Raw genomic sequence first — 10,395 nt, 5'->3', positions numbered from 1 at the left:
GGATGGCGCGGGAGCCGCGGAACATGCGAAAACCGTGGATGGCATGGGAGCAGCGGAACATGCTGAAGTCGTGGATGGCGTGGAAGTGGACGCAGTGAATGCCAATGCCTCCAAGTAGAAGACTGGCGAAGGCCGCGAGGCCCAATAAAGTAAGTCATAATTTAAAAATAAAATTATTCTTTTATAGATATGTTCCATTTAACATTAGCAATGCTTGCGTGCTTAATTTCATCCCTGTTTGATAAGCAACAAAGATGATACTCGCAAGCGTTGCAAACATAAGTGAAATATATATGTATAGTATTTATTAATTAAACAATGTGCAAAAGTAAAAGAGTACAACTTATTTGTGACCTTTCAGGGATCGTTTTATTTCTATATTTTTTAATGTATTTTTCTTTAAGGAAAAATTAGCACATTGAAATAAAATTAATAAAATCTTTGTAGCCATTCATATTGTTTTGAAATCGCTGTCAATTATGCTTGAATAACTTAAAACTTGCTTTATCTGTTGAACGCCAATTAATCATTTCTTATTTGATATTTTATTTCAGAGTTTCGTACAAATTATATTAAACACATGGAGGTTATGCGGATAAAAGAAGAGGACTTTTTTACATAATTATTTTAATGATCTAAAATAAGTAAAATTATATATATATTTTTAATTTTCTATATCCTTAAGATTATAAATTTATTCTTTAATAAAATTCTTTATAAAATTTAAATTATAAAATTATAAGTATTATAAATAATATAAGTATTATAAGTATTATAAGTTATCAATATCAATATCATATCAATATTATATTATATCATATTAATAATCTTGACGCAACTAGTAACAGCGATGAAGAAAGTGATGTTGAAAATCTTACTGAAGCAATGTAAGTAATAGTGAAAAGATATATCAATTAAATTGAAACAAATAATGCATTAACAATTTTGAGGTGTAATTTATAAAGAATTTTCTATGAATAGAAGCTAAATTTATCCGAAATTCTATCAATAAATTTTTTGTTGACTCATTTTGTGAAATATAAATATTACATCTTTATGTATTAAGCTTTTGTACACACAGCGGTTATTATCTAATAAACTTATCTACTATATTGCTTTTTATATATACATTTTCTTACTTGTATCAAAGATGACATAATAACTACTATTTACAAAATATGTTTATCAAATTGTAATAACATTTTCTTATTAACATTTTAAATGTATTAAAAATATCAAGATATATATTTTACATTATTTTTTACTCTAGAGAAAAATCTCTTACCACGTACTTTAGAAACTTTGCTACTTCCCAGACCTTCATCTATTAAACATTTTTCGTGTAGAGCTTTATATAATAATTCAGCATCATTTTTATTTCCAAGTATTTCTTTTAGTTTTTCCTATTTATAGAAAAATTATTAATTTTTAATATTTTTATTTACAAATTGTAAGAAAAAAATATATTATAAAGAATTTAAATTTCTTAATTGTTGTTTTTACGTACTTGTGATAGCTTGATAAGATGATCTAATGATTTCCCTTTATTTAATAGAACACGCAAATTTTTCGAATGTGCACCCGGTAATTTACCTATAAAATCTTGGATGTGAGGATTATATTTTTCTATCAATATTTGTGTGTGTGTGTGTGTGTGTGTGTGTGTGTGTGTGTGTGTGTGTGTGTTTGTTTTCTATATCTTCATCTGCTCCGATTTTAGCAGCTACATTTGAATCAGGCTGATCTCGTCCTTGCTACAAACATAACTTTAGTATCTATAATATAATTACTTATATAACATATATAAAATCATTTCTCTCTCTCTATATATATATATATGTATATATATATATATATATATATGTGTGTGTATATTACCTTTAATTCTTCAAACAATTGCGCCGTACCATGTGGACAAGGAGACCATACAATTTTTAGTTTAGGAAAATGAAGAGTTAATAATTGCAGTTTAGCCATTATATCACTACTTTTAAGATCTTTACTAACATAATAATTTCCCTAAAACAATAGATAAATATTATATAACAATATGTATATACATTCTTTATAATTATATGAAGAAAATTGTGTACACACATACATTTTTAAGTTATTTTTATAAAATTAGATACCTGAAAACAGAATGGTTTATTTTGATCAAATTCTATGAGAAGCATAGGTTTAGCATAATGCTTTGTCATAGAAACTGCTTGATTATACAATCTCCCGGGAAGTAAAGAACCAATTAAATCAGATATACTTTTCCTCTCAATACATATTTCTGGTGTTAAAATATAATCACCAACCTGTAACATTATAAACCATGTAGAAACAATATTTTATATCAAAATACACTTTTATATATTTCACTTACCACTAATGTCACTGGTTCAATTTTTATACCGCGCATATACAGAATAGTTGGTAATTCACTTCTAAATTCTCTCATATCGACAATAACTTTTGGAATTATTTTGGCTTCAGATTGCTTCCCTCCTTTACGCGCATTTTCCTGATTAGCATCATCTGATTGAATTGCAAAAGCCAAACAATCGTCTGATTTTCCATGAAAAGGCGAAAAATTTAGTATCTTAGAAAGATTCTGTACTTGAATCCTTCATAACGTGACTAAACAGTAAGATATTGAAATAAAAAGAAATTTTAAAAGACTTTGTAGAGGATGAAAAATACATTTACTTCTTGAAATTGCAAATGAAATTACACTTTCAACATTACGTTAATTTTTTTACAAATAAGACATTTATATCACAAAAGAGTCATTTTTGCGCATTGAACTCCAATTATTTCGAAATCTGACGTGTTAATGAAATTAACTTGCGGTATCGTTTTCAGTACCCAAAAATCTATAAAAAACACCTCATCTGATTAAAAGAAACATTTTTTTTTATATCAATATCATCTTTATTCAGTTTCTTGATGTAGAGTACAATTTATCGACGATTTTATCGATAGTGTCGATAATGTGATACGTAGTTCACATCAATTTCTAAAATTGATGTTGGTGTCGCTAGCGTACGGCGATTTCGCCTGTCACGCGAAAAAGGCCGCCATGTCCTCTCTCAGGTTTCTCTCTGCTTCCACCAATTCCACCATGGTTATCGCTATTGCCCCGCATTGTGTTTAGACCTTTATGTGTTCGAGATTACGTGCATTTACTAAAAATACTGTTTATATATTGAAAAAAAAGGTACATACAATTTAGCACAATTACCTCAAAAATTAATAAAATTAGGCTTATTCAATACGTTTTTGCATGAAATGAAAGAATCTGATAAAAATAAAGGTGAATTTTCACGGGCTGCTCAAACCGGCTGTTTCAGCGACAAAAAGAATCACGTGGTCAAAATTGACGAATATCAAATGTCCATTTTGATCACGTGATCCTTTTTGTCGCTAAAATAGCCGGTTAGAGCAGCTCGTGAAAATTTACCTTATGTCGCTTTGTTCCTCGAACCGAGATATTAAGCGTTAAGCCTTGTGTCCATGATGCTAGAAATCGGTCCGAGATCTCGAATGAAGAAAGAATTGACCAATCGCAATGGTATAGTGTTCAAGTTGTTCAAATGTGATTTGTTAATTTTTTCTCTGTCCGAGATCTCGGACCGATTTTTAGCATCGTGTATATCGGGCTTTAAAGTTGACGACTATTGAGGTTAGAGTAATTATTTTATTTAGAAAGCCCCCCTACCTAAAATCTTAATAAAAATATACTCGTTCGATGCGTTTTCACTCAAAACGAAAGAATCTGACACTTATTTCTACCAAATTCTTTCATGCAAAAACGCATCGAATAAACCTAATTGATCCTAAACCTATGATCTATTGATTTTTGAAGTGATTGTGCTAAACTGTATAATTACCAAAAAATATTAACTTATCAAATTAGAAATCTTATGAGTGAATTAGAAATATAAAAAATACAATAATATTAATGCTAATCGAAGTTATTTTTATTATTAGAGATTAATTGTTATTTAATCATTAATGGAACAAAACACAGTTTAAAACATATAAAAGAAAATAAAAATTGAACTAAAAAACGAATAAATATTATCAGTTAAAATGTCTAAGCGTCCAGAGCTTATGGCACCACCTGAAGTGGTAAGTTGCAAAGTTTATTGAGATTTTACATTGTAAACTCTCTTACATTGACTTTATATATTTTTTAACTTATAATTAATAAAAAGTAATTTAATTTATAATTAATAAAAAGTTAAAAAATTGTATTAGGGCCACTTTCACCAAGCTCAGTTAACTTAACCAGCCTAGTAACTGTGATGAAATAGAAAGAGATAGAACTATTTCATTACAGTTACTAGGCTGGTTAAGTTAACTGAGCTTGGTGAAAGTGGCCGTAATACAATTTTTAGTAATTAAACCATGATGGTGAAAGTAGCCCTTAATAAATGAAAGAAGAAGCTAATTCCATTTTTTCTGTAACAGTATTATGATGAAAAAGAAGCTAATAAATATACTCTAAGGTATGTCATAATTTTTATACAAATTATGTACCTACATCTATTGCATCTTTATAATAAAATCTATGTAATAATATCCTTTTTTTGATGAGTTCTCGTATGATAGAAATCCAAATACACATGTCTGAACGTGCTGTAGAACTTCTTTTGTTACCTGAAGATCAGAGCTGCTTACTTTTGGATATCGGATGTGGATCAGGCCTTAGTGGTAGCGTATTGGAAGATCAGGGACATATATGGATAGGTGTTGATATTTCTTCGGCTATGCTTGGTAAATATTTTAATTTTGATATGATATGGTTGATATAGTTTAACAATATTTTCTATGGCATGTAGTGTTAAATGCATGCATATATGTATATAAAATCATATATTGATATATTATTTTAGATGTAGCTATTGAAAGAAAAATAGATGGTGACTTGATTCTGGGAGATGTAGGTCAAGGATTGCCATTTAAAGCTGGTACATTTGATGGAGCTATTAGTATCTCTGCACTTCAATGGTTATGTTATGCAAGCAAAGCTTTACACAATCCTATGAAACGTTTATATCAATTCTTTTCAACATTGTATGGATGTTTATCAAGGAACGCAAGAGCAGTACTACAATTTTATCCAGAGAACAGTGAACAAGTTGAATTAATCACAGCACAAGCTACAAAAGCTGGCTTTTTTGGTGGTGTGATCGTTGATTTTCCAAATAGCACAAAAGCAAAAAAAATGTTCTTAGTTTTAATGACTGGGGGAGCTGCTCCTCTTCCAAAGGCACTAGGAATAGATAACGAAGATAGACAAACTGTCGCTAATTCTAGAAGGTTTAAATCTCTTGTTATTCATTCTTTATTAACTTGTTATTCAATCTTTATTATCTTGTAATTTGCAATTATTTTTTAATGTTTTTAAAATATTTTAAAACTATATTTTTAACTTTCCAAAAATAATCATTTTTTAACGCATTTTATATTATAGGGAATACATAAAGAAAGCCAGAGGTAAACCACTGAAGAAAAGTAGGGAATGGATTCTAGAAAAGAAAGAAAGACGACGACGGCAAGGAAAAGAAGTTAGAGATAGTTCTAAATATACTGGACGAAAGAGATCTGGTCGATTCTAAGATGTACTTCATTAACAAAGAACATTTTAATAATTTTGAATAATTATAAATAATAAAGTTCATAAAATTTTAATTTTTGTCTATTATCTGTGTAATATTTGAAAATAATACAAACATAATAGCTTCTTTAATAATAAAGAGGCGTTAAAAAAAAATATATATATATACACCAATAAATACATTTACATATAGTCAATTATTAAATTTTATGTATTTCATGTAAATATTCTTGAACAAAAAATATTTTGAACACATCTTTATTATTAAAGAAACTATCATGTTTATTTTCAAATATTAGATTGATAATATAGAGACAATCAAGAATTAATTAAAATGTTATCAGTACTTTATATTATTTACAATAATTCAAAGTTATTAAAGTGTTTTATGGCAATGAAAATGATAAATACACTTATGCGTGTGCGTGCGTATATATATATATATATATATAAAGGCCCCTATTATGAGATACCGAGTTCGTTTTGGGTAAATGCTTGGTCTATAGGCAGAATTTAAAAAAATATTAGGTCATTTTAAAGGGAATTTAATAAGCTTTAAAATAACGTTAAATAAAATTTAATTCAAATTCCATTTTTTTGAAAATTAAAAAAATATAAAAAGTAAGCAAATCGCAAAGTCAAGAAATTGTGCTTCTAATATGAGATGCGATAATAAAACTGAGAAATCAATAGTGAAACGCAAAGTATACCAGTATTGCAATTAAAAATTTTATTTAATGTTTCTAAAATACGAACAAACAGTCAGCGTGCACGAAAAATGAGCATGCGATAGATTATACCCAGAACTCGTTTTCAGATAGTTAAAATCAAGCATCGCAGACACTCGACGTTCATTCCGGTTGTCTTTTTTATTATTGTACAATAACATTTATACTTTAGCAACGATTTTCATTATAACATAAGAGCATGGGTTATTTCATATTAGGAATACCCTGGTTATTTCATATTATGATTTCCACGTCTTATAGTTTTACGATCATCATATCTAACTTCTGTAATTAAACAATTCAACATATCCCGTATTTTTCTATTAGTACGACCTTGCTCTACCATTACATGAAGAATTTATTGCCAAATATTTATTTATTAAATAATAAACAAGGTTTAAATGCTTATCTCTTGAAAACATCCAAAGTCTAAAACCTTGTTTTACAATAACTACAGGCATGATCTAATAATGATTTTTCTACTAAATAGTTTTCAATCCAAGAGCAATAAATTTATAGTGGAACCAATAGTGTTTATTAGTTTATCAGAAACACCGCTATCTCATTATATATATATATATATATATGAGGAGCAGCTTTCAAAATCAGTTTTATCCAAAATTTCATTTTTTTTAGTTAGAGGCATAGTGTTCAATGTTGAGAGTCATATTATAAGCTACTTTGATGTTCAGAAAGCATTTTTTCATCATTAATTTATATGCTGAAAAAACAGACATTTCCAAGTTCATTATGTTTTTTAATTACAAACAAATAAAATGCATTTGTTTAACATTTTTAGCAATTTTGTTTAATATGTCACTTCCTACTGATTGGCATAATGTTATTTTCTGTAAAGTGCATAATTTTGTGTGTGTAGTTTCTTTCTCGTTTTCTGAAAATTACAAATTTTGGACAAAACGCATTTTAAAAATCTGCTCCTCATATGCGTTCTTTTATCTTAATATTAGGAATTCTTAATAATATGAATATTACTAGAAATAGATTACATTAACAGTAAGAGAACAAAGAATAAGTTTAATATTTGATATTATCTTTTAAGTAAATGACATAAATTGTGAAATACTTTTTTGTACTTCATTAGGTAAAACTTTTTCTAATTCTTCGTTATCCAACCACTGATACTGTACATTATTGGTAATATCTCCATCTATATATTTTGCCAAGAAATAAAATATTTTAGCACCGTAACTTCCTTGCTCGCAAAGCTTTTTGGGATATTTGTATTTATAAAAACCGATAGGTGCGTTACCATAAAACTTTACTTTAATATTTGCACCACAAGCATCTTGTAACACTCTCTCTGCAGTCTGCAAAAGAATAATTTTATTTAACCAAATCATATTTTTTTAGTCCTTGCTGAAATATTCATACATATCAAATTAGTTGTACAAAAAAATTGGAAACGTACTTGTCTCATTGTCTCTCCTTCTTTTCGAATACCTTGTGGAGGTATCCAATAATGTAAATTACCTACTTTTTGTTGTACTAGTAAAAGCAAGTTTTTGTCTAATTTACGTTTTAAAGTTGACGTTACAATTTGTTCATCAAATTCTAAAAATAATGTATGCAAATAAATTATTTATAAGAAAAATAATATTAAAATCATAAAATAATTTCTTTCATGATTCATGAAATAAAGATTTATATATGATTTATTTTATAAACATATATTCTGCTTTTTTATAAATTGTTACGTTGTATTATGAAAAGAAAATTAATGCATACTCGTAATTGTTGGCGCAAATTTAAAATTGTTTAATTCCTCTTGACTGCTATCCTCAAACTCCTGTGCAGTTTGTACCAAGGTCTCTATTGTCTCTTCCTTGCTGCTTGACTTTTTTTGTTCCTTTTTTTCTCTTTTCAGTTCGTGATCAGATTTTAAACTAGTTTCGTATTCAATTTTTTTCAACATATTATAAAATTTCAGTTCCATTTCTCCCATTGATTGTATTATAACTGGATGACGTTCTAAACAAACAGCACTGTATAAATCCCATTTTCTCGTAGATGTGATAGTATTAAACGTCTGAGTATCCCGATGTTGAATGATATTGAGATATATTGCGGCAGCTTTTTGTGATGTATCTGCATAAAAAAATTTAACATTATAAGATATTAGTGCATATCTTATAGATGACATGTTATATAGCTAAATAATATTAAATTGTTAATAGTCCAATTGAAGGTTAACAATACTAGAGTTGCTCAGTTGCCAATTTTTTAAATTAATATTGTCCAATACTTAAATAGAAGAAAAAAACCCAATCATTTTTGCTTACCCGGTAAAATCTGATTTAAATTATACGATCTGACAGATCGGAAAATTTGTTTGAACATTTTAGTGTTTTTTATTTTTGCATAAGACTGCACCTAAACTCTTTTTCTCGCTTTCGTCAAACATATATCTATCTTACTTTAAGTTCCGAAAGTGTTTACTGATATTTACTAGTTCAGTCAGAAAATAAACCTTATATTATTAGTTATTTCATAACCTAATCAGAGAATTAGCCCCTCTTTTGGTCTTTCTAACAATTCTAACCTAACAAAGGTGATCGTTATGATCGATTCGATATCTTGACCACCCGACACTTCGAGAATCGCAATATCGTCGTTCGATAGATCACCGCACCGCAATTATCTGTGTCTTTCACGATTTATAACATAATTAATATCTTTTAAAATAATCTAGGAAATGTATTTTATAGGCGAAAAGTAGTATTCTAGTATTCTGTAAGGTATCGAACATTCGTAATGTGTGAAATATACGATCAGTATATACATCAGTATCAGTGATGCACATTTGGCTCCCGGCAACACGGAAAACCAGCCCCACCACTTGTACTCCCACCAATGACCAAGCAGACACCTACCGGCATCGAGTCGGCCGTCTTCGCCGCTGCGAAAGGGCCTGAGCACAATAGAGGAACAGGAATTAGATATTAAGATTTTAACCTATCAGAAACTGATTACATCGGAATACACGGTTTCTGATAGGTTGAAATCTTAATATCTAATTCTTGTTCCTCTATTGTGCGCAGGCCCAAAAATTGCAAAATATTAGATTTGAATAATTTTTTACTCAAATATTATCAACTTTACAGAAAAAGGTAAATATTAATAGCGTTTTCGGCCCGATCGGGTTTGCAACCAATAGGAAAGATTAATCCAACCCAGGTTGGTGCAAACCCGGTCGGGCCGAAAACGCTATGAATAGCCCGCTCATCTCAAATTTTGATAAAAATATACTCAATCGATGCGTTTTTGTACGAAACGAATGAATCTGGCAGATAAAAGTGTCGCTCTGCCCCGCGAACCGAGATATTTAACGTTAAAGTTGACGACTATTCAGGTTAGGAAATCTGTTATATCGACTCGATGAGCGCTATATGTACGAACTGTACTGTTGTGCGCATGCTCTGTGACGAACTCTCATTGTGCGTATATGCAAGTTTTATTGGCAACTGAAATATTTGTCTGCTATTGAGTTCATAATAATTGGAAATGCCATATACGGTAGAATAATTAAATGTAAATCCTTGGCTTGCTGTGCAAGACGTAGTTGGAGATGCCAAATTGTGGTCAAAATTTATAAGGAAAATGTTTTAGGATTATAATTTAACCGATCATAAACGGATGATTCTTGTGAATTTCGCGTACATAAATGCTATATCAGAAGACTTTTTGCACGATATTTTGTCTTTTACGTTAAAAAAAGCATATACGCAATATTCACAAAATAAACACAAAAAGTCGGTGCTTTAAAAATACAAAAGTACTGTTTCAAAAACGTAAATGTATGCATTTAAAGCAGTGAATTTGTGTTTTTGAAACAGTACTTTTGTATTTTTAAAGCACCGACTTTTTGTGTTTTTGAAATAGTACTGTTGTATTTTTAAAGCACCGACTTTTTATGTTTTTGAAGCAGATCTTTTATGAAACTATTTAAAATGTATATATATTATTATAAATGTATACCTTTTCAATTTTTTTTATATGGATAAAAATTTAAATCCAACATTTCTTTAAAATATA

General features: G+C 29.0%; 3 protein-coding genes across 4 annotated transcripts; 1 reads left to right on the top strand and 2 right to left on the bottom strand.

Annotated features, from left to right (window-relative positions):
- Nucleotides 1-1,261: 1,261 nt before the first annotated feature.
- Nucleotides 1,262-2,560, bottom strand: LOC108761783 (DNA repair endonuclease XPF). The gene is made up of 4 exons (XM_018508505.1): nt 2,375-2,560; nt 2,133-2,306; nt 1,879-2,019; nt 1,262-1,324 (listed from the first exon to the last, which is right to left on the bottom strand). The coding sequence occupies exons 1-4, from the start codon at nt 2,447-2,449 to the stop codon at nt 1,262-1,264; spliced, it is 453 nt and encodes a 150-aa protein (XP_018364007.1). The 5' UTR covers nt 2,450-2,560.
- A 1,466-nt stretch (nt 2,561-4,026) lies between these two features.
- On the top strand, nt 4,027-5,632 carry LOC108761793 (probable 18S rRNA (guanine-N(7))-methyltransferase). 2 transcript variants are annotated; one of them, XM_018508518.1, is made up of 5 exons: nt 4,027-4,122; nt 4,465-4,502; nt 4,592-4,770; nt 4,890-5,316; nt 5,471-5,632. In XM_018508518.1, exons 1-5 carry the CDS (start codon nt 4,084-4,086, stop codon nt 5,613-5,615), a joined length of 828 nt encoding a protein of 275 aa, XP_018364020.1. In that variant the 5' UTR covers nt 4,027-4,083; the 3' UTR covers nt 5,616-5,632. The 2 variants fall into 2 exon arrangements, with proteins under 2 accessions (XP_018364020.1, XP_018364027.1); XM_018508525.1 differs by lacking the exon at nt 4,027-4,122 and having other exon boundaries at nt 4,487-4,502; nt 4,606-4,770.
- Nucleotides 5,633-7,262: 1,630 nt separating this feature from the next.
- mRpL46 (mitochondrial ribosomal protein L46) lies at nt 7,263-8,916 on the bottom strand. The gene is made up of 4 exons (XM_018508536.1): nt 8,643-8,916; nt 8,089-8,448; nt 7,772-7,914; nt 7,263-7,670 (listed from the first exon to the last, which is right to left on the bottom strand). The coding sequence occupies exons 1-4, from the start codon at nt 8,698-8,700 to the stop codon at nt 7,398-7,400; spliced, it is 834 nt and encodes a 277-aa protein (XP_018364038.1). The 5' UTR covers nt 8,701-8,916; the 3' UTR covers nt 7,263-7,397.
- Nucleotides 8,917-10,395: the final 1,479 nt, after the last annotated feature.

The sequence above is a fragment of the Trachymyrmex cornetzi genome, unplaced genomic scaffold (assembly GCF_001594075.2).
Source record: "Trachymyrmex cornetzi isolate Tcor2-1 unplaced genomic scaffold, Tcor1.1 scaffold1095, whole genome shotgun sequence".
Classification (NCBI taxonomy): Eukaryota; Metazoa; Arthropoda; class Insecta; order Hymenoptera; family Formicidae; genus Trachymyrmex; species Trachymyrmex cornetzi.
The sequence above is the reverse complement of the archived record's forward strand: the minus strand, read 5'-3'. Positions and strand labels throughout refer to the sequence as shown.

Excerpts from the sequence above, each read along its gene's own strand:
- mRpL46 (XM_018508536.1), bottom strand. The coding sequence starts at position 8,700 with ATGTTCAAACAAATTTTCCGATCTGTCAGATCGTATAATTTAAATCAG. Across the intron at positions 8,449-8,642 it reads TTTAAATCAGATTTTACCGG|ATACATCACAAAAAGCTGCC; the intron begins GTAAGCAAAAAT and ends TTTTTTATGCAG. Across the intron at positions 7,671-7,771 it reads AAGGAGAGACAATGAGACAA|ACTGCAGAGAGAGTGTTACA; the intron begins GTACGTTTCCAA and ends ATTCTTTTGCAG.
- LOC108761783 (XM_018508505.1), bottom strand. The coding sequence starts at position 2,449 with ATGAGAGAATTTAGAAGTGAATTACCAACTATTCTGTATATGCGCGGT. Across the intron at positions 2,020-2,132 it reads ATAAACCATTCTGTTTTCAG|GGAAATTATTATGTTAGTAA; the intron begins GTATCTAATTTT and ends CTATTGTTTTAG. Across the intron at positions 1,325-1,878 it reads AATTGTTTGAAGAATTAAAG|ATGAAGGTCTGGGAAGTAGC; the intron begins GTAATATACACA and ends AATGTTTAATAG.
- LOC108761793 (XM_018508518.1), top strand. The coding sequence starts at position 4,084 with ATGTCTAAGCGTCCAGAGCTTATGGCACCACCTGAAGTG. Across the intron at positions 4,123-4,464 it reads TTATGGCACCACCTGAAGTG|TATTATGATGAAAAAGAAGC; the intron begins GTAAGTTGCAAA and ends TTTCTGTAACAG. Across the intron at positions 4,771-4,889 it reads TATTTCTTCGGCTATGCTTG|ATGTAGCTATTGAAAGAAAA; the intron begins GTAAATATTTTA and ends ATATTATTTTAG.